The sequence below is a fragment of the Trichophyton benhamiae genome (assembly GCF_000151125.1).
Source record: "Trichophyton benhamiae CBS 112371 chromosome Unknown contix00378_25.r1.exp, whole genome shotgun sequence".
In the NCBI taxonomy this organism is placed as follows: domain Eukaryota; kingdom Fungi; phylum Ascomycota; class Eurotiomycetes; order Onygenales; family Arthrodermataceae; genus Trichophyton; species Trichophyton benhamiae.
In genome coordinates this window covers 168,176-190,367 of record NW_003315106.1, presented here as the reverse complement: position 1 = coordinate 190,367, position 22,192 = coordinate 168,176, and the positions used below count along the sequence as shown (strand labels likewise).

The 22,192-nt window shown below is 48.9% G+C and overlaps 9 protein-coding genes across 9 annotated transcripts; 5 read left to right on the top strand and 4 right to left on the bottom strand.

The window, feature by feature from the left end:
* Positions 1 to 279: 279 nt before the first annotated feature.
* ARB_07254 (uncharacterized protein) lies at positions 280 to 2,334 on the top strand (the record flags this gene model as incomplete). Its single annotated transcript, XM_003014646.1, has 1 exon — positions 280 to 2,334. One exon carries the CDS (start codon positions 280 to 282, stop codon positions 2,332 to 2,334), a length of 2,055 nt encoding a protein of 684 aa, XP_003014692.1.
* A 1,830-nt stretch (positions 2,335 to 4,164) lies between these two features.
* Positions 4,165 to 5,174, top strand: ARB_07253 (uncharacterized protein; the record flags this gene model as incomplete). The annotated part of the gene is made up of 2 exons (XM_003014645.1): positions 4,165 to 4,183; positions 4,258 to 5,174. 2 exons carry the CDS (start codon positions 4,165 to 4,167, stop codon positions 5,172 to 5,174), a joined length of 936 nt encoding a protein of 311 aa, XP_003014691.1.
* A 504-nt stretch (positions 5,175 to 5,678) lies between these two features.
* On the bottom strand, positions 5,679 to 7,022 carry ARB_07252 (uncharacterized protein; the record flags this gene model as incomplete). The annotated part of the gene is made up of 2 exons (XM_003014644.1): positions 5,679 to 5,840; positions 5,901 to 7,022. 2 exons carry the CDS (start codon positions 7,020 to 7,022, stop codon positions 5,679 to 5,681), a joined length of 1,284 nt encoding a protein of 427 aa, XP_003014690.1.
* A 1,021-nt stretch (positions 7,023 to 8,043) lies between these two features.
* Positions 8,044 to 10,108, bottom strand: ARB_07251 (uncharacterized protein; the record flags this gene model as incomplete). The annotated part of the gene is made up of 3 exons (XM_003014643.1): positions 8,044 to 8,187; positions 8,260 to 9,584; positions 9,655 to 10,108. 3 exons carry the CDS (start codon positions 10,106 to 10,108, stop codon positions 8,044 to 8,046), a joined length of 1,923 nt encoding a protein of 640 aa, XP_003014689.1.
* Positions 10,109 to 11,515: 1,407 nt separating this feature from the next.
* ARB_07250 (uncharacterized protein) lies at positions 11,516 to 12,355 on the top strand (the record flags this gene model as incomplete). The annotated part of the gene is made up of 3 exons (XM_003014642.1): positions 11,516 to 11,580; positions 11,637 to 11,996; positions 12,052 to 12,355. The coding sequence occupies 3 exons, from the start codon at positions 11,516 to 11,518 to the stop codon at positions 12,353 to 12,355; spliced, it is 729 nt and encodes a 242-aa protein (XP_003014688.1).
* A 465-nt stretch (positions 12,356 to 12,820) lies between these two features.
* Positions 12,821 to 14,728, bottom strand: ARB_07249 (uncharacterized protein; the record flags this gene model as incomplete). The annotated part of the gene is made up of 2 exons (XM_003014641.1): positions 12,821 to 14,424; positions 14,593 to 14,728. 2 exons carry the CDS (start codon positions 14,726 to 14,728, stop codon positions 12,821 to 12,823), a joined length of 1,740 nt encoding a protein of 579 aa, XP_003014687.1.
* A 445-nt stretch (positions 14,729 to 15,173) lies between these two features.
* On the top strand, positions 15,174 to 17,213 carry ARB_07248 (uncharacterized protein; the record flags this gene model as incomplete). The annotated part of the gene is made up of 2 exons (XM_003014640.1): positions 15,174 to 16,931; positions 16,959 to 17,213. 2 exons carry the CDS (start codon positions 15,174 to 15,176, stop codon positions 17,211 to 17,213), a joined length of 2,013 nt encoding a protein of 670 aa, XP_003014686.1.
* A 1,413-nt stretch (positions 17,214 to 18,626) lies between these two features.
* On the top strand, positions 18,627 to 21,060 carry ARB_07247 (uncharacterized protein; the record flags this gene model as incomplete). Its single annotated transcript, XM_003014639.1, has 4 exons — positions 18,627 to 19,077; positions 19,121 to 19,750; positions 19,813 to 19,983; positions 20,045 to 21,060. The coding sequence occupies 4 exons, from the start codon at positions 18,627 to 18,629 to the stop codon at positions 21,058 to 21,060; spliced, it is 2,268 nt and encodes a 755-aa protein (XP_003014685.1).
* Positions 21,061 to 21,240: 180 nt separating this feature from the next.
* ARB_07246 (uncharacterized protein) lies at positions 21,241 to 21,702 on the bottom strand (the record flags this gene model as incomplete). Its single annotated transcript, XM_003014638.1, has 1 exon — positions 21,241 to 21,702. One exon carries the CDS (start codon positions 21,700 to 21,702, stop codon positions 21,241 to 21,243), a length of 462 nt encoding a protein of 153 aa, XP_003014684.1.
* Between the last annotated feature and the right edge of the window lie 490 nt (positions 21,703 to 22,192).

Sequence of the window (22,192 nt, the reverse complement as noted above, 5' to 3'; positions counted from 1 at the left end):
ATCAAGCTTAACCTTCGTTATCCTTAAAATTATCAAAAACACCTCCAGACAACATCAATCAACCCCATACAGCGAGGCAGACTTGATGTTGGTAGTGGCCGCTTATATTGACATTACATATCCGTTATTCCACACGATCGGAATACATTTTGAACTCGACCCGCAGTAGTTAGTCAAAGGTTCTTGACGGCAACCCCGCATTTATTTCTCCCAAGGCCCCCCACCAAACTTGACAAAATAGCTAGAACTGCTTTGATAAAGAGAGACACTTCTTTGACCATGGCTTACATTCTTGACTTACCTGCCGAGCTCATTTTTCCAATTCTCGATGACCTGCATACCACCCATCCACCATCCCTGGTCGCTTTTGCGTGTACAAACAAACGCAGTCATCATCTCTCGAAGCCGGCGCTCACTCGTGGTCGCTATCACACCCTTGCATTTAAAGTTGATTTAACGAGACTACAGGACGATGTAAAGAAGTGTACTCTTGAGCTAGAAAGGGACAAGGGTGCCTTCGATGCTGTACGCTGCCTGATTATAGAGACAATAGAGTGGCGATCTCTAAAGATCTACGACGACGAAGTAAGTGACGAGGACTTATCTCAAAGGCCATTATTTCGCTGGAAACGTTATGATACTCTGGAACGCCAAGAAATTGATTCACTCACCCGCTATCACACTGAACGATGGCCTGAATCGGATCGCTGTGACCTTGATGACGGCTCATGGATGCCATTGGCGGACCTTCTTCGTCGCCTTCCTCAGCTAGGAGACCTAGTCTACCTGGGCCTGACCCAATTTCCCCCGTGTATGCTTGATGCCCTTCATACCTCTATACCATCTTGCAGACTATTTCTGCATAACTTCATGCTACGCTCCATTGTTGAGGGGGATAGGCTAGACGAATATGACTATACACTGGTTACCTCACCCTGTCTATATGGTCTCACAATTTCATGCGACGATGTACAAATCTCTGAGGAGTTATACAGCTTCCATCAGGAAGCCATTCAGCGTATGGTATATGGGCTCTCGCCAAACCTGAAAGAAATTCATATAGATCGTGACCGCCTAGGTGGTTTCGCAGCACGGTTTCCCTTGAAACCTGCCTATAGTTGGAACCAACACTGGCAGGGTTTTACCTTGGACAAAAAACTTCCGGGGACATTTCAAAAGGGTGCGCTAGAGCGCATAGTGTTGTCCAAGACAGAAACAGACATCATCAAACGGGATATAGAACCGTGGAGTGAGTATACAGATTTCTCAAAGTTGCGTGTCTTGAGGCTCTGTACCTATGTCTGTAACATTCAGGAAGACGTGCTAGAGTACCTTTTGACCTTTAACTTTGCATCTCTTGAGACATTTGAACTATGCATGGGAAAATTTAGTCGGACCTCCTTTTTTCTTCTGCCATGCTCATCTTCCTTTGCCCGTGCTACTACACGGTTTCTCGAACAAGTACCTGCTCTATCGACTCTTAAGCTTCAGGATTGGGACCCAAAACTTGAGCTGGATGTTCTCCAATATTCCAACCTACGCAAACTTCATTTAAAGCCAGTGGTTGGTTCGTCTGTATCCCTCAACAACCTCAACCATATAGCCAAATACTGCCCTTTACTTTCGACCCTTGTCATAACCCTCCGCCGCCTTCGGGGAAACGCAGATGAGGTCAAAATGTATAAAGTTCTAGGCTCTATGGCCAGACTAGCCTACCTGGATCTCTTATTGGATGTGGAAGACCCCAAGTTTCGCTTGGGAGGTTGCGGGAAGGCGCCTGATATTCCTAGCGATCCTTCTTTTGATGACTTTGACAAGGAATTTTATCCCCAGATAACCCTCGGATCTTACAAATGCCCCCGTAAAGGACATTTGCGGGATGGGTTCATAAATAGTGCTCTTGACGCCGACCTGGTTTCCTCTATTTTTCGCACGATAAATTCGGCTAAGCCAGATATATCGGTCCTACTCAAAAAGATGACCATTAGAGTCGACACAACGGAATTCACAAATGATATATATGACAGGGGCGCAAGTACGCTTTACTACAATGTCCTCAGATATCTCGGTGTAGAGTGGACAGTAGAACGAAATTACTCAGATCTTACTATGGATAACCTCATCGCGATCAGAACAGGGAAGAACAGAATCGAGTGGAATAGATGTTTGCAGTCCTTTGATGATACGTGCCGTGACCTAGGCGCTGTATTCCATAATCTGTGGCCTTCAAAAGGGGGATCTAGCGAAGAAAATGACTGGCATAGCTTCCCACTGGCCACGGGTGATAATGAAGCAGAAATCGAGCGATGGCTCAACAGAAACAAGTCAGGTTAAATGTCTCGATTATGGGATCTAGGCCTAGGAGAAGTGGATTTTTCCCCCGGTCTTCAGAAGTTATGACAAGCGGGATGCTCTAGATTTAGTCCCCCCCCCAATTTAGCAGTGGATATATCAACATTTATACAAATTGTTATCAGTGGAATTATAAATGTCAGGTTGCTAGAATTTTTGTATCATGATTTGCATCAAGTCAGAGAGTTCGTCGCTCATGGAAACTGCTTCCTCCCCATCCACTTGCTATGTAAAGCTAAGTGGAAGGGATTGGTGGCAGTCATTGAGTATTGAGTACTTATAGACTAATTCCACCTGCCACGCCAATGATGACTGACGATGTGCATGAGAAGTGGTAGTGAGGTTAGGCGGGAGGGAGCATATTCTCCCAGATCCAAGCTGAGTATGCCGGGACATTGCTATAGGTATCTTAATGCGCGTATCGTCCACATACAGCGTATGAGATAACCCCAATCTGCTTCATAAACGCCTCGTCGACAACTGGACCACCATCATCCTCTTTACAGGCACCTTTTCCTCCGGCTTTGACAGGAGTACACAATACTGAGTCAGTGACTTGAGGCGGTCATGTATAGCTTTTATTGCAGTCTTCGAGGCTTATTAAGTCGATATCCGTGACAAGAAAATTTGCGGGAGGGAACCGCTGCCGCTGCTAGTAGTTTCCCAGCCAGTAAGAGAGCATTTTGTTCCTATTTCTGGGACTGCGTCGTCGGAGGATAGAAGGAGCATGGCTGAGATCGAAGGTCCAAACTCCAGGCTATTCTGTAGCTAGAGGATAGCGATATCGTTTTGTTTGGTCTTAGCGTCGAATTAGGGATGCATAGTTACTTTCACTACCCGCACTAGTTGCTTACCAGAAGCATTTTGCACTGAGACCCGGACCCTGATCTGGCTTGGTGTTAGATCTTTGAGGCAATGGGCAGCGGTAAGGATATGGTCTTTGCTGATGATGCTGCCGCCACATCTATGGGAGCTCGTTTGAATAGAAACCTGGAAAGGGTAGGCTTCCTTTGCTGCTTGCCGCCCGACAACTATAGCTTGAGCTAGGCCTGAGCGATAAGCTCATAGAATAAGGATAGAAACGGAGAGCTTGATGGTGAGTTAAGCAGGTGAGAAGGTCCGTAAATAGAACTTGGATACCAATAAGTGTCCAGAAAATAAGGTCCCTCCATAACACACACCCCAAGCTATTCGGCAGGTTGCTGGAGGTATATATACTGTGTCTGAAAGAGTGGATTCTATGGCCTACCACTCAAGGATCCCAATCTCTCTTCTGGAATAAATCGAGAGCCAGACGGTGGCCATCTTCACGATGGCCTGGCAGCCAGAGTTATAGTCTATTGACCCTTGAGATGATTATTGGTATATGTCCGACAGGTCTTCAGTCTAAGAAAAACAAATTGTTCATAACAAGTGTGAAGATTTGCTTTCAATGCCATCTCATAAGTGCGATGCCAAACGAGACCACTTATTCGTTCAGGATTCCCAAAAATAAGAGCTCGCTTAAGCCCGCGGCTAAAAATATTAGCGCGAAAATCTGATGACTAACAAACCTAATTATTGCCAAGCCCCATGACCTAGCCGCGATCACGTGTAAATAATGACGCTCGGGCTCGAGTTTCGCGACTCCAAAAGGATGGCAACAAAAGATAAGAGGACCAAGCGAAAGAGACCGCAAGGTGAACTTGATAAAGTGTCGTCAAAGCTCTTCTGGCCTCCGAACCGGAGTATACCGAGATTTGGAAGCTAGCCGCACCATGTAGAAGAAATGTAAGTCTTCTTGGTCCTTACACTTGATGTGCATTTGGAGACATGGCTGACTGTCAACAAGGTACGACTTACCGGTTCAACTCCGCCTGCGCCGGGCCATTCTCGAAGGCGATGCTCTGCTAGTCAAACGGATAGCTAAGAAATATCCAAAATACTTGCATAACCCCGACTTTGACGACAAAAGCAACACCTCTCTTCACCTGGCCGCAATACTAGGCAACCTCGAAGTAGTCAAGCTGCTGGTCAGTCTGGGCCATGATTCATGCGAGCCAGATATAGCTTTCATGGACTTTGATGGGGCCCCCGGAATAAGTCTGAATACGGATTCTTCGACACCGCTTCACCTAGCGGCTGCAAATTCACACGCGGATTGTGCGGATTACCTGGCTACCGTCTTCAAACATTCTATCGACTGGCAGGATAAGAACGGAGCTACGGCATTAATGCTTGCGTCACAGGGCTCCAATATTTCAAGCCAGACATCGAATACATCTTCATTGGTACCACCGAGACAAAGACCAAGGGCATCTTCATCAGCTTCGAACCCAACTTCGTTCGAGGATACAAGTACTGTCTCCAAACTTATTAAACGCGGAGCGTCCTTGACAATGACTGATTCAGTGGGCAACACTGTACTTCATTACGCGAGTGCGTGGGGGAACTTGAAAACGTTTCGACTTCTAGTATCTGCTGGTGCCCCTCCACTGGCAAGGAACCATGCTAAATGTGCGCCAGCTGATTATGCGTTGAGTGTTCAGGCTGCGGCGTATTGTCGGTCTTTAGTGGCTGAATACGAGCGGGCAAGGAAAGGGCAGTACGAGCAGGATAAACCGAGCCTGAAAGTTAGATCGAATGATATCCCTCCAGGCGATTCCCACTTGTCCCCGATATCTCCGGCCAGCGGCCTTAGACCAAAGATGAGTCTTGATAGTCAAAGAACCTCCCAGAGTTATGGAATTGGAGGCGTAAGATTGGTCTCACAGGATGAGAGTGATCAGGAGAATGAATTGAGGCCATCTGTTTCTTGGAGTAACCCGGGAACACCTATCTAATGGCTTCCCCATGAATGTGTATGATATTAATGAGCAGTTACTAGAGCAATCACTGCACCTATTCCAGCTTGATATTACATTGAAACACAGCAGTTAGCGATAAAGAAGGCATTGATCCTCTATCCTACAGAACATATATATGTACAGATAGACCACCTCACCGTTCCCAGCCACTTTTGCCCGTCTATATCTTCCGTTAATCTTGCACCATGATTCCCAGGGTGACAGGTTCACAGTAATAATAAGTTCAGGAAAAAGAATCCTCAAAAACGCCAAAGCGGTGTTCTACATGAGCGTCTACCCTCATGCGCTCATCCCATTTTTTTCCGTTGATTTTGTTTCTCCAACAGGAGACGAACATATATGGATCAGGCCACCACGGGACGCCAGACTTCGCGAACATATTACATCCATCCCTCTGCGCGTGCCATTTGTAGGCAGGCGATTTATATCCTGTGGTTGGTGATATTTTTGAGTAACTTTTTTCTTTTCTTTTGTGATAAATTACTTTCTTCGGTTGATGGTCTTGCGGCAGATTTCGATTAAACCGTCCTTTGCTTCACTGTCGGGGAATTTGCTGATGGCTGCAACGGCGTCGTCGGCATATTGTTGGGCAAGAGCCCGAGTTTGTTCGAGACCATCAGATTGTGAAACAATTTGACGGGCCTACATAGATGTTAGAGCGCGTAATAACGGCTTCGTATCAATGGATGGGTATTAACATACCAACTGGACATCTCCTTCACGAGAGAATTTTCTGCCTACGAGTTTTCCAAGCTCTGGCCGTTGTTTCCAGGCAAATAACAAGGGTGAAGTAGCTAATCCTAGCTCTAGGTCGGCACCGGCAGGTTTACCCAGCTCCTCTCCACTGATGGTATAATCTAGCATATCATCAACAAGTTGGAAGGCCAATCCGAGGTTCCTTCCAAAGAGATAAGCTGCTTCCGCGACGTCGGGGCCACTCTGGTTCAGCAACGCAGCTGCACGGCAGGACTTGCTGATCAAACTGGCAGATTTCAAATATGTCTTTTGCAGGTAATATGAGATGATATCTTCGGACCATACCGGGTTTGATTCATCAAGCATGGTGTTTTTCAATTGCATGAATTCACCTTCGACCAGGTTGGCCATGACGGTTCCTAGCAACTCGATGACTTCGGGATCACGTAACCTGGCGATGAAGACGGATGCACGGCCAAGAAGGAAATCTCCAGCCAGCACAGCCATCTTGTTTCCAAACGCAAGGTTGGCAGAGAGATTTGATCGGCGAGTCACAGCGTTATCAATGACATCGTCATGTAGGAGGGAAGCAGTATGAATCAGCTCAGTGATTTCAGCCAAGCGGCGTTGCGAAGGGAGGACGTTGGTAAAGTTATCCTTGGAATCTTCCTTGGTAGGCGCATATACGGTATCTCGGGTAGGTGAGCTAAGTGGCATGAGATCGGGATTTGTATCAGCCAGAATAGCCGGGGAATTGATCGAATCGTTAATGTACGCTCCTGACGAGCTCGAAGAAGGGGTAGATAGTAGCGAGCTAAGCAGTTGGTCTCGTTCTCGACGCTTTTCACAGCTGGGCGTCAATGCTGTGGCTTGAGACATAAGCAGCACCAACATGGGCCGGACCTGCTTTCCTTCACTCTGAGCGTAGTATTTCGCAACTTGGTCTAGAATTGGGTGTCCGGAGCCCAGAAGACAGCGCAAATTCTTCTTGAGAAACTTCAACTCCTTGCCTACCATCCTGAGCGGGTCAACAGAGACGTTGGCAGGTAGCGAGCCTGGATTCGACGGCAGCGGAGGCGGAGGAGCCTTTGATATCTCCTTTGAAAACAGGTTCTGGGCCGCAGACATGGCTGATGCGAGTGCAGACTGGTCTTTTCGGCGCGAGGGATGGTAATTGCGAGCTGTGATGTGGGCTGGAGGTATGGAGAGAGAGATGGTGAAGCGGCTGTGAAGACATCGCGAGCATATTGAGGCCGGTCGGAAGGTCTGTGAAGCTCGCAGAGACAGCCCGTGGGCCGCTAAGCTTGGTCGAGCTCTCATTTCTTCGAGAGTTGCGAGTTATTTTATTCTGGTCTTTTCGCTGGTTGATCTGTTGAAGATGAGTACTCGCGGTAGAAGTCGGGACGGGCTCTTGGGTCCGTCGGGCGGGTAGAGACGAGACGGAAATATAACAGGTACCTGCAGCAGTGTCTCTTATAGACAATTGAGGCAGGATATATGGTGTATATACCAGGCCATGCGTTGTGGTGCAAGCTGGTGCACCGTGATGCTCTGTTGTTGCACGTCAAGTGTTGTACTTTTTTTTCAACGTCCAAAACTTGGCTGCGGAAAAAAGCTTCATTTGGGTGTTTGCATTTCTCCGTGCCGAACGCCGCAGCCAACCTCACCGAGGCCCCATAACTATGCAACTAAACGATTTAATTTATTTACTTGCTTCTTACTGCTTGATATGAAGACGGATAAATGGAATGCAGATGGATTCGAGCTTGGTGTCTAGGCAAAGGGACAGACAAAGGCAGGCAGAAAATTACATCGGGATGTTGTTGTAGCAAAGACACAGGAGAGAAGAGAGAAAGGGGGAAAAAAAAGTAGTAGGCCCTGGCTTGTCGGTTGAAGGACTGTACATACATCCAAGCTGGCTCTCGAGCTCGCCAGAGGTGCATGTCTCTTGATTGTTAGCCGTTGGTCTCTAGTCGACGGCTAGGAAGAAGACAGCAGCCCTGAGAGGCGTGAGATGAGGTAGCACGGATGAGGTAACGAGAACCAGGTCGAGAGCGAGGGAGAGCTTGGGGATGTGGATGTAGGTGGATGTGATGGAGGAGGAGGATGTTCAGGGATTGTGTCTTGTCCATGTACAGGTACAGGTCGACTAGATACCCTCGAAGTCGCCACCGGCGTCATCGTCGTCCATGTCTCCCTCCACAATCTCCTTGGCCAGCTCCCTCTCTCGCTCGCGGGCCTCCTGGGCGTTCTTCAGCTCAAGACGGTGCTGGTTCATGGGGAACCTCATTGCCTGAGACAGATATTAGTATGCATACATCGTAAAAAGAACCAGATAGCGATTTTATCAAAAGAGCAAACATACCTTGACACTCTCGTCGTGGAGGCCAAGACAAGCTTGGATACGCTCGTGGAAGACCTCTCCCGGCTCCTGGGTAGCGTACACGTCGCCAATATCCTTGCTCTTCATGTAGCCCTTCTCATGGTCCAACGATGCCTCTATAACACCGTCCCTTATAGCCTTTGCGACAATGTACTCGGCAGACTCTTCACTATCCAGGCCGAGGCGAAGGCAGATGTCACGTAGGGAGATACGAGTGTATGACAACGACATCATGCGGATGCCGGTCTTTATGACATTCTGTCGTAGTCGGAGAATAAGCGTGTACGTGCTGTCCTTTCGGAAGACGGGGCCGTAGGTCTGGACGATCTTCTGGAAGCCGTCTAGATCACCCACGCTGACGGCTCGTACGAGCAAGAAGTAAGGATGCATTGCACGCTCAAGAGCTGCCTGGCGGAAGATGGCACGGTCAGGTATGTCTCCCATGAGCAGCTCGACGACAACAAGTAGCTTCATCGATGCCTGGTAGAAGCCACCTGCGCTCAGAGTCGACGGAGACTTCCGGGTGGCGCCCACCAGGTGTTGGTGTGCATCGGTATAGCGCAGCTGGATGGCTCGGATCCGACCCAGATAGTAGAGATATCGAGCAATCTGGTTGTTGGACGCACCGACAGGGAATTCGGAGTGAGAGATGAAGAGATCGGCTTGCGAGATGTGGGAGGTAGACAGGTAGTTGCGAAGCAAGAGAGTGGTGACAGTTGCCTGAATGTCGGTGTCCTTACGAAGAACCGCGGTCCGGAGAGCTGCAAGGAGCGAGGGTCTGATGGATATGACGGCTGCAGTCGGCGAAGGCGGAAGCGGTTTTAGCTGTTCGAAAAAGAGAGAATAATAAAAGTACACTCGAGCAGCCAAACAGTCCAGAGTCCTTCGGTTATGCGTCCTCAGTTTCTCGACCAGCTTCTGCGAGAACTGAGCACCTTTCTCTATGCGTTTTGCATCATACAGGTGAATTTGAACCAGAATGGAAAGATAGACGTCGATCTCGGGCAGGGTCTCTTTGGATGAAGCGGCTGTTTTTGTGGCGGGCGTAGCTGACGATTTCAAGTCCGAGGCATCTTCCATATCAATATCTTCGGCAACGTTATCAAACGCAGACTGTCTATCAAGGGCAGCCAGAAGGAAGGAAGCGGTAGGATCCGAACGTTGATAGGCAGATGTGATGACGCTGGCGAGTAGGTCTGCAGATAGGTGTTTACGCATAGACGAGATTGTTCGGAGTACCCTAAGGGTAAAGCGTAGATCAAAATGCATCACAGCCCTCTCGAGTAATGTGAAATTTGTCCGGATATCTGTAGATTTGTCAGTATCCATAACCATCATGATTCTTATCACGAAATACAGAAGTGTAGAGAGACATACCAGACTTCGCTTTCTCAGCCGGGTCAACCACTTCATCCTGCTGAACATCCTCATCCTGATCTGTGTCCATCTTGGACTCGCTTCGGCTCTTCTCAGGCTCTCCCGACAGTCTTGAAGCTTTCGACGGAGGAACAACAACAGTCATCTCTTCGTCGCCGTCGTTGTCGTCGCGCTGCTTGGGTGATACAGAGCCGTTCAGATGCTCTTCACTCATCTGCACGTCCTCGGGACCGTTCACACCATTCTCGACAGCGTCAGAGCCCTCAGGGGTGGCCTTTTTTGAGCCTGAGGCCGGTTTCCTGGCTGGCGCTGCCTTGCCTCGTGACGCCGCCGAGCGAGTCGGAGCAGCTTTATCTTTGTTGGAGCTAGAGCTCTGCGAGTTCGAACGCGGTTTCTCGCCGTCCGCCGAGGCGTCTGACCGGTTAGAGCGAAGCGTTCGCTTCTCTGCTGGCATCGTGTCTGAAGCTATTGAGCAGCTCCCTACGGCGAGAGCTTCTTCTGGGGGCCGGGCGTTTAAAGGACAGCAGAGCCGGGAGGCGAAGTGACTAAGGCGTGCTAGAGAGAGGAAGACGGCGTTTCAGCAGGCAAGCACGGGCAAAACGAGAACAAAACAGGCACGGCGAAGCTCCAAAGACGGCTGGCAAAGACGGGGAAACGAGGCTGCGGGCGTTTGCAACTGAAGACGCTGACGGTGATGTTTTTGGTTGTTTTTCTTGATGTTGCGAAGAGGTTAAGATGATGCGAAGAGAACGTCGCAGAAGGGCTTAGCGTGGATGACTAAGCAGTGAGTAAGCAGTGCAGCTGAGCTGAGACGGCGCGGAAGATGGAAGACGACGACAGAAGACGGCAGAGACACGAGACCGAAGAACAGCGAGGGAAGACGGGGAGGGCGGGCGATGGACGATGGGCGAGGCGGTAGGAGGGGGGTGGAAAGGCCGGGCTATGGCGGCGAGGGAGGGCGCTGAGAGGACAGACGGCGAGGGGAGGCGGAAGAAGAAGAGACTCGATTGGTACAGCGCACACATCGATGAGCAAGCAGACAGCATTCTAATCACGGCTTGGAAGGCTCGTAGCTGCAGGCTGGCGCGAGAGAGGTGGCAGCAGGCTTCATACTGGCCGACTACCGCGTCAGACGGTCGGACAGGAAGTAGTCCGGCTGTTATTGGCATCAGTCGTCCCAGCGTTGGTAGTGAGAATACAGAATACTCTGAGCACAGGACAGGCTCGAGACCAAGATCCTTGATGATACCCTATACTCGATCCTAGCCGATTGCCTCCTTAAACTTCTGCTCGGTTTTCACGGTTACACCAGATGCTGACCCGGCCATTACCTCTATATACAGGTACTGGCCCTCGGTACATTTTTCAATATGAGGTTTATCTCTGTCTTTTCTCGCTGATGCCGACAATCTGAAATACCAACGGGGCTGGAAGAATATGTCTGCTATGGATATAGATCTTCTCAGAAATCAATCGGTAGGCAGACCACTTAGAGACGCTTGGCCTGATTAACACATAGAGTAGCCGCTAGTACTCGCACGTATCTGGTCAATGGCACTGTGTGAATAACTCAACTCGAGCTCATACAAGGTAGGACTTACCAAGCATTTGATAATATTTTATATCTCTATTCCCTTCCTCTGATTATATCGTCGGTAATCCCTTTTTTGTATAGAGCAAACTTGATGACTAAGCCAAGAACTACACCAACGCTTATCTTTTTTGTTTACCTCGGGGCAGAAAAGAATCAAAGTCGAGATGAAGAAGAAATGATAATAGAAATTGAATAACCAAGCTCTTTATAAGTGGTATTCTTGAATTGTCACGGCGTAAATTGGATATCTCCCTCGTTGATGTCACAATGAGCTTGTTACAGAACCACCTAGAGCAGATCTCTCTCTCCGCGTCCGCGATAGCAGACTTATCGTAAGAGTCGACCTCTATATACAGACAAGTACTCGATCTGATACGTCCGTCTCTAGATTCCCTCCTCCGAAACCATTTGTCAATGCACTTCTCGGCCAGCATGACATCACCACTCTTATCCGTGACACGGAGGCCCATGAACGAGCCCTCTTCTCTGTCGATAACACCACCAAGTCCCAGCGCAGAGCCACTCGTCGAGGTACGATGTTCGTAGCAGAGACCGAACGAGAGTCTATGATCAGCCGCATATACGCCGTTAGAGACCGTACGAACCAGTCCGCTGTTGCGCGGGTACTTGGCGGTGATATGATGGATGCTATCAAACGGTCCACTGCCCCAACATCAGATAGAACCACAAAGAGCGGGTTGGACATTGAGGTTCTGTTACGCGGTGCAGAAATGCTTTGCAACGTATAGTACGTTTTCGCTTGATACCAAAGGGACTTGACCGCCTACTAAACCCTTGAATAGTCCGGTAGCAGGAGCCAAGGAGAAGATTGCTTCTATACGATCTCGACACCGCGAAATAACGGCTTCCCTCGAATATCTTGAAAAGCGTGTTGCTGACCAGGCAGAAGAGCTGGAACGAATGAATCTCTCCCAATATGATGACAGTGATTACCATAAGACAGAGGATACCACTGAGGCCGTGGAAGTCACGGATGAAGACATCGAGCTGGAACTTGAAGCTATTCGAGAACTGGAGGCGAAGAAACGGCGTCTAGAGGCTAGGGTTACGGGGATGGAGAAAGATTTAGGAGGGCTGCTAAGGTGAACCAAACTGTTGAGGCCATATACCCGTTTATTGGACTGGGTATTTACTACCTACATATGTGGTACCGACCACAACTTCGCTCCATGCCCACTCAATATGGCAATACTACTGCTTTGAAGTGGCTGGAAACACATCTCGTGGAAGCTTAACTGACATCTAGGATATACATTCCAAAGATGGTGGCCTAGCACCCCTCTATGCCCAGCTGCCGTCTCTAATCCTAGAGATTGGTACGAGATATTGAGGGGCGAGATGTGAGGAAACAAAGTCACATCTGCCTTCTGGAAAAAGTGTCACTGCCCAGGCAGGATTATGCATGCTCTAACGGTATGATGCCGTACGAAATATCAAGAACGAACCGAAATATGGCATACCAATGGCTTGTTTAACAAGGGAAAGTCATAAGATCTAATAGTAGGAAGAGTATATGATAATGGGGCCATGTCAATCGAAATTGCCGTATTACTAGTCATCACTATCTTCTTCTTGTTCTTCGTCAAGGTCAGTCGTAATAATCGGGATACGGGCTTGGGCGATAACACATTTCCTTTCTCCGGTACCAATGATAGCACACCACTGAGGTCCGTTAAACGCGGTTGGAAAGTCATCAAAATGGCGGCAGGGCTGTGCAACCGTTGCTATTTTCATATCCTTGAATGTGAACGTACCAAAAGGGACCAATTGATGATAGGACCTCGGCTTATCTTCTTCACCGTCTATAGTCTCGAATTTAGTGACTAGTCCATCGGGGGTAGTCACTTGTGCCTGGCAGATGCTACGAAAAACGGGAGAGACTTTGCTGCAGGCAAGTTCGGTACAGGGGTCGACATACGAGAGGATTTCAGCGTATATCTCTGGCGGGAACACACCTCGGCTGAATTGTTGAAGGTCCTTCTGGACCTGTTGTTCAAACATTATTTGAAGGATTGCAAATCCCGGATGTGCCTGTAGGGCTGACTCTGTACCGGCAACAGGGGGAAATGGAGCTGCGCCTCCATTGGTGACCGGTAGTACCCCTGAATGTGCGACTGATGTCACATCGCCCTCCACGGATACTTTCACCACAATCATACACTTGATTGAGAAAAGTATTATTTCAAACTCCTTGTTTCCACTCTGAAGCCCAACCTCCACGGCCTTTGCTATAGCAGCATTCCTCTCGTGAAAAAGTGCCTCTGCAGTGACAAGACTGATAAGGATACCCTGAAAGTAGTACGTAGTCTCTAAGGGCGCGCATCCAGGTTTGGTAACTGAGGTATGGCATCCTGCCCCGAGGATGGGTAGAACCTCCGTTCTATCATGAGCGTCATCTTGAACTAAAAATCCACGTGAGGAAGATTGATGTCTGTAGTGACCATGTAACTTCTGGACATCAGTAAGGTGAAATTCACTAGCTGCTAGTGATAGGATAGCAAATGCCAATTCTCGAAAGGCAAAGTCTGTATATCCCCATTGGGGAACATAATCCCACATGGCTGAGTGAGAAGGGTGTAGTAGGTATTCGTACAGCATTAGAGCCATTACATTGCGCGGATTATAATCGACGCCAGCCGAAAATTCATACAGGTCGGAGTGCTGATATCTTTTGTACATCTCGTTATACCTGTCGCGCTCAGCATCGTCGGCGAAATAGTCGGGAATGAGTGGCTCTAATGAAGCTTCAGGACATTTCTCAGTGGAGAGGTCCCATGACTCAAAAGGTGTAATCCAGGTATCCCGAGGGATATTCCAAAGTCTGAAGAAGACACGATTATTCACAGAGAATACCTGCTCATCAAGATCGATGAGATACACCCATTCAATAAACACAGTGTTTGAAGCGTCGCCAAAATGGGACGGAAGCACCTCAAGCTCACGTATATTCGCCCATGGCTCCGATTTGGCATCACCCTCTTCGCTCTTTAGGATACGTACGCGTTCCTCTGTAATGCAAAAGTGTTCTTCAAGTTCGACCAATCTGCGTTCATAGGTATCACGCTTTTGCTGTAGCCATACTATCACCGCATGAAACAGGTTTAGTATGCGACTCCATTCCGAGGTGAAAATGTGCCACACGGCCTTAAGAACCCCTATATTCTTTCTCAATAGTGATCAAAAGGTTGCATCTCAAGCCTTACACTGATACATGTAAAGACGAGCTAAAGGCCGCGTTTACCTAGCGCCTATATGGTTTGACAGAATATAGAGGTTCCTAAGGGCCATGGAAACAGTATTAGGTATGGATCGTAAGTCCTCACCTTCGTATTCTTTTCGATCAACTGGCACTCCGGCAACGATCCCGGCGCCCAAATGTTCAGGGTAGCTATCATAGTGGTTGTAATAAATCCAGTACCTGCCGCGATAGCGAACTATACGATAACCTCTAGTTCCCATTCTGACGCTGTGTCCGTCAACGCGTGACTTCAGAAGTTAGTAGATTAGCAAACCGTGTAGCGTAGCCCAGCATCTATGAGTGCAGGCGAGGCTGAGAGCGTAGAGACGCAGAGATGCAGTCGTTCAACTGACGTGTTGTTGTTGCGATGATGTTGAATGGATGTGAATATAAAGTTAAAGTGATTAGTAATTTATGACTAATAAGATAATGCCAAGACATCTCGTCGTTTGCGATTTTGACGTCGATGAAAAGAAAAGGCGACGAGAGTGAAGACGAAGAAGCCAGCTCGACGGTTGAAGACGCCCCGAACCGCCTGCAAATATATTATTATTATCAACAGCATATATTTATTCACAGTCTCACGGATATTATTATTATATAACGGGGCGTTTGGTGCGCCAAAGTTGGAAAGAACTGAGAAGCTGAGCTTCATCGCAATCAACCATGGATAACTCGTCGACCCCAGCCAACACGGCGCAGCAGCAGCAACAACAACAGCAACAACAGCAGCAGCAGCAGTCACAACAGCAAACTCTCCAGCAGCAACAACAACAACAGCTGTCGAGCCTTATACGAACGGAACAGGTCCAGAAACTGCCCCATCTCGCCGACTCCCAGAAGGCGGTCCACACTCAGGCTGTTCGGAGCTGCTGGGAAGTTCTCCATTCACATCCTCCCACGTCCAACGAATACGCGAAAGCACAGCAGAAGCTGACGCAGATGTCTACTCAGCTAATGAGGGGGATGAGGATGTACCAACAGAACAGGTCACAGATGCAGGCGCAAGCTCAAGCTCAAGCTCAAGCTCAAGCTCAGCAGCAACAGCAGCAACAACAGCAACAGAAGCAAGGGCAAACACAACAGGACCAGCAACCGCAAATAAGCCGGGGTCCGGTTGGAGTCAACCCTGCGCAGCAGAAACCACAGAACTTCCAGCCGCTTTACCCTCAGATCCAGGCCAAAGTTAACAGCCTGACGTTCATACCCCCTCCCTCGATAAGCAAGGACCAGGTGGATAGCTGGCTACAGGAAGCAAAGAACAGATACGGTGCGGCGTTGCAGAAACAAGAGCTGGGAAAAGTGAAGCTGGCTGAAGTTCGACAATCGTACCAGCAGCGTCAAGGTGCTGGAAACCTCACTGCTGAGGAGATTCAGGAATTCAAGAACAGACAGCTTTTTGCCGATAAATTATATAGAGAAGGAAATGAGTTTCTTTCCAAATTCAAGGATCAACAGGAGAGCTTCCGTCTCCAGCACCAGCAGGCGGCAGCAGCTGCGGCTTCCGGCCAGCAGGCAGGCCAGGGAGGGCAGACGCAAACTTCTGGTGCTGGAGATCAACAGGGTGTCGTTAGCCAGGCAGCCGTCCAGCAGCCTGTATCAGCGGCAGCCGGAACACCCGCTCCGCATACTATAAATTCCGCCGTTGTTGCAGCGCGCCACCAGGCCGGTCAAGCCCCTCAGGGACAGTCAGCTCCTGGGTCTGGAGGGACACACCCTCCGGCTCAGCAACAAGGACAGCCAGGACAGCCTCAACAACAACCACAGCAACAACCACAACAGCAACAGCAACAGCAGCAGCAGCAGCAACAACAGACTCAACACACTCAGCAACAGCAACAGCCTCAACAGCAACAAAGTCAACTAGGACAGCAGCAAGCAGCTTCACAACAACAAGCACAGGTTGCAGGAATGAAACAACAACTTCCAGAAAGTGCTGGAGCTACTACTCTCTCTCAAACACCACAAAATCAGGGTCCACCACGTGCACTCTCCCAACAAGGAGCAGTGAACCAAGCGCGTAGCAGCTATGATGTGAATTCAAACATCCACCAGTCCAACCAGACATCAAACCACGCGCATCCCCAGGCCTACATTGGCGACCGTAACATGGATACCCGAAAGATCAACATGGCTATTCCCAAGAACCTCAGCATTTCTACCACTCCCGAACCCGTTACTATGGGGGCCGCCCGACCCACCCTCACCACTGGAGCCAGCCATGGGTCCATGGGAATGATGGGCCAGCCGGCCATCCAAAAGCATCCTGGTTACGTGTTGGAGGGAGAAGGTCAACGTGTTCTCAGCAAGAAGAAGCTTGACGACCTGGTCAGACAGGTTACCGGAGGCGGCGAGGGAGAAAAGCTCACCCCTGACGCAGAAGAGGTACAGTCCCTCCCCCAAATATTTCCTCCTATTCAACTTGTAAATCACATCTAACGACTTCTATAGTTTGTTCTCCAGATGGCTGACGACTTCGTCGACGATGTGATCACCGCTGCCTGTCGTCTTGCCAAACTCCGTCCATCTTCGACCTTGGACATCCGCGACATCCAGCTCGTCCTAGAACGCAACTACAACATGCGTATCCCTGGCTTCTCGTCTGATGATCTGCGTACCGTTAAAAAGCCCCATCCCACTCAGGGCTGGATCCAGAAGATGACTGCCGTCCAGGCTGCCAAGGTCACCCAAAGCCGCACTGAGTAGATATGATACGTGACAGCACACCCGCTCTCTTCGGCGTGAAACGGGCTGCTTTACTAACACAGCAAATATTTGTTTTCTTCGCTTTTTGATTTTTATCTTACGCACTGGAAGTTCGGGGTGAAAGGTTTTTCTCTTCTTGCCGAGCTTTCTACGGAGTATTATCTTCTACTTCGAGGGAGCTGGTTCACGGTGGTCATCTGTCGACTGGCGAAGGGGGTTTCTAGTTAGTTTCTCTTATTCTACGGGTGGAAAAATGGGTGGCATAGGGCAGGCAGGTCGTCAGGAGTTGTGTACCATAAATATCTAGCACCATCCACCATAATAATACACGGCCTCACTATGAGTCTCTCTTATTCCACTCGCCCTAGCAGCTGTATGACTCGCAGTCTCCATCAGGCGGAAAAAGCAATAACAAGGGCGACATCATCCTCGGAGCCTTGCCAGTGGTCTTGTGATGCAGGCCGTCCACTATATAAGTACCCTAATATACCAGCAAGATACACTGGAGTCGCATCAGATGAGCGTAATCAGCTGGAATCTAGCAGTGTTATCCGTCATGCCCAAGATGCTCCATGATATCTCCTGCTCAGCCTCAGCAGCTCCCTCGTATAGCTATAATAATAATGTAAATCCTTCGCTGCAGCTGCATGCGATCTGCATCCTGAGCGCATTTCTCATCGACGTTTCCGCTCAACCCGATCTGATATTTGACTGTATCAATGTCCAGACATGATCTGAAGCTGGTCTCGTCCTGCATTCCATTCCAGCGTTCTGTTTGTCCTTTTTTTTTCTTTCTGTTCTCTCTCGTTTTACCATCGCCGTTGTCGTCGGATATAGGTCAGGATGGCTGAGCCTACAGCTCGTCCGGCGATGGTTTCAGAGGAACGTCCACGCAGCAGATCTCGAATACCTCGTCTGCAGACAGGAGACCCTATCCCTCCGTCGACGAGGCCATCGAGACCCGGTATGTGAAGAAATTCGTCGTTCTTAAGCTGCGGTTTAACGTACCCGAAACCGAGCTGGGCGTCGTTCCGTTGTTTGTTTACGAGCATAACTAGATCGTCTGGTTTGGGCTAACAAGCAACTCGACGACAGAGCAGTTGACGCCCTCAACGCGGCTGGCGGAACAGCTACCGACTGTTGGACAGCCTAGAAGTAAGACGCCATGGTTACGCTGGTGCTGCAGTCAGCCAGGGACAGCTCTCCGATTGGATAGCTGAGTTCTGGCTTGGTGGTGATGGTTGTTGACATGTTATCATCTGCAGAACGACAATCACGGCGACATGACCTGGGCCCCAAATGGCACAAGGAGTACTCGGAGATCGATCAGCACTGCGGGCGGGTCCTGATTATCGATTTTGTGAAGCAAGGTAGGCTACTGGATGTACATTTGCTGGAGATGATAACTATAGGATGCTAACTGGACCACCAGAGGCGAGCAAAACTCGAATGCGCAAAGTCAGTGCAGAAGAGATATTCGATCTTCAATCCCTCCGCAAAGTGTACAACAACCCTGATCGAACCAACGAGGCCGTCCTGCGTGTCTTCCACGTTCAAAACGCCGACTGGGCTAAGGAGTATCTCCTGAGGAAGTTCAACATCGACAACCGGGATGATCTCGTTGGCAACGATTTTGGGAAGTATGTCCGACATAAGAACCCGGAGAGACGTGGTGGACGGCCGTTTCTGAACGGGAAGACATGGAAAGTCCAGTACGATCCGTGGCGAGGAATCAGTAAGACCTCGTTTGGACTGGATTATCTGAAGCAGTACCATAAATCTGCGCATCTTACTCCACGCCACCGTCGGAGTCCGGAGGATGATACCCTCAAGATGATGGAACTGGACTCCTGGGGAGACCAAGGTAGGTACTTCATTGCATACATACTCATTACTTTGAAAAATAGTGAATCCTTCGCTTACTCCGACAACAGATAATCCAAGCCGTGGCTATGATGTATATGTACAGCGGTTCAGCTGCTATATTCAACACAAACAAGCTACAGGGCTGCCCTCCCTGGAAATGGAGGATTCGGATATCAAAAATCCGTATCATGTAGAGGATTGCCAGACCGGTGACTCCCCAGAAAAGCGGAAAGACGTATACGTCCCATGTCTCAGCTCTCTGGACAACGGCAATGCGATCCTTATATTCGACAATTCTCACACTGGATGTCTAGAAGACACTCTCATCCCGCCCCGTCAAACATGGGAGGAGAGATGGAGACGACTTCCTTTCTTCCTTGCCTTTGAGTCAAAGGATCTTGTTGAAAGTGACGAGCAGCTCGCCTACCACAGCACCAGAATTATTTTAGACGATATTTTCAAGGTCCTGACAGCAAACTGGGATTCATTCCTAAATTTAGCAATGGACCATGTTAGTATTTTGGAGGACAAGATTTATGAGCGGCCGGCAGATGAAACTCGCGCCCCATTGCTTTGGACCAACTCGAGTCTGTGGCTCAAAGTTGAAAAGTTACTGTTCATCCACCTTGATATCGTCAAAGAGATGATAACACGGCTACAAGACCTGACTGGTGGGTTGATCGTGGTTATTGAGTGTCTTGATAAGACAGTATGGCTAATCTGGTATGAGCAGATGACGTAGAATCCGATACTCCTTGGCTGGAAAGCATACCCGGCGACTTTGAGCGGCTGGGCACCACTATTACTGAAGATCTGATAAAGCCGACTGAGAACCTAATATCCCTTTTGTATCAGTCAGTCTCTATCAGGGACAGTCGGCATAGCATTCAACTAAACGTCAGCAGTAAGTAGAAGCGCTAGTGCCTTTTATTTGAGCATAGAATCGGCTGGCTAATTATTTATAGTGTGGCGTCTGAGCTGGATCACTTTCATCTTCCTCCCGATGACTTTCATCACTGGATTCTTTGGCATGAACGTTGATACCTTTAAAGACGATCCCGATATTAAATGGTACTTCATAGCCACTGTACCATTCATGTTCCTGGTCCTCATCCTTTGGTACATAATCAAGCATTACCTCGCAAGCAGACGCCAAACTCCGCATCAACGAGGTATCTATGAGAATTTCTTCAATGAGATGGCCGATCGCAACCCCTCACTCTGGTCTAGAATGGGTCCGCGTGATTATGTTGTTCCACAGGGTATTCTATCACGCATTAAATGGCATTTCATCAAGGTTTGGAGTGCCCCTGAACGTACAATCTTGTTGGATGCCGACAGTGATGGGTCGGGTGGTGATATGGGCACCATGTTCAAGATAAAGCAATATTTAATTCGCAGATGGACCTCGCAGCTCCGAAATAACAAGGCAGTCAAGGAAACAGCACTTGAAGATGGGTTAATAGTGCCTGAGGATGATACCGTTAGTGAAGCACACAGCATTGCCGACGGGTTGGCAGGAGCTACTGAAATGCTTGTGATACCCGCCACTCCAGCCGTTGAGTCTCGAATAGTGCCTGAGATAGTGACGTTGCATACCACTACTCAAACTCAGCCAGATGCCCCTGAGGCTATAGCTCCTCGCTCGGCATTGTCGTTGATGAGCAGCGCACATCGTCGAAGTAGCAGCGCCGGAAGGACCAGTGGTTTGTTGGTTGAAGAAGAGGATTATCAATGGTTGAGTGAACGAGGTAGACAGGGGATGCGATGGGCCTGGAGGTCGTCGAGTTCCAGGGGTAGAAGTCCTCACGAAAGCCCCCGACGACACAGTCGAAGCCGTAGCAGGGAGGATAGAGACGTTGAGAAGAGCGGCGGTTCTACTTCGCCCGTCGATCAGGGCACCGAGACGATGCCGCAATCGAATGATGATAACAACGAGTCACCCACAGCCGTTCATGACACATCTAATGCCCATACTTGATCAGCAGTTAAGTATGTTGGATGATTTAGAATGCTTTTGATCTTTACGGGGATGTGCAAACGATAGATATGATACCCCATTAGACTATTTTTTTATTATTTTCCATATTTTCTTTATCTGGACATACCAATGCTCTCTCCGTCTGTTTCGAGAATGTTACTTCGCCAAAATCCCATCCCTTCATGGAACGACCTTGAAAGCAAAACATCCAGGACCCGTGAAATGGACATGTACATATTCTGCCTCCAGCTCAGGGTCGCCAAACACTTCCGTCTTCAACGTTTCCATCAACTTTGCTCCCTCCACCACTTTGCTCCAGACCATCATGTTTCCAGCGTCATATGCCCTCGCCGTAAGTGATCGAGCATGGTACTTCGCTGGAATACCGAATTCGTTGTCTTCAGTGCCATCGTACCAGGGACACACATCTGCGTGCACGAATATCGGTCCGGGGCCACTATATGGCGTATCCCTGTTCTCGGGGAGGAACGGATTGTACGAGACCAGTAGGACGTCTTCGTTTAGGGCCGCATTTTTGAGACAGCGACGACATGGGGCACCGCCGAATGTTGGTGTCACTGTTGATCGGATGGTGGTGGGCTGGTTGACTTCCACCGGTGTAGGGAGAGGGACGATCTTCATGTTGATTGTTTCGCAGAGTTAAGATAATTGTAGGGTGGGTTTTGATATGTTATGTAGATTGAATCGTTAGAGTTGATTTGAGAGACATGAGGACATGAGCTGGTTTATATATTTCATCGTGGTAGTGTACTATATTTGATCTCGGGCTGCTTGCTGCTAATGTGTTCAATTACATCGACACCTGGACAGACCGTATGGAGGAGCCGAGTTGCTCTCAATATATTCAATTAGATTATTGCCGGCGTTGCATTTCCCTGGTCGCTAACATACTTTAATGCTATGGGATTATACTTTAGAGTGTTCGTATTCGCCCCTTGCTGCCAATATGACCAAATACAAAGATCGTGAAGCGGTGATCAAAGAGTTTCGGGAATAATTTCATTCCTATGCTATCATATGAAAACAAAACAAACAGCAGTACAAGTAGAGCTTACACACGAGACAGCTTCTCCCAACCATCTAGCTGACCGATAAAACGGCCCCTATTTGT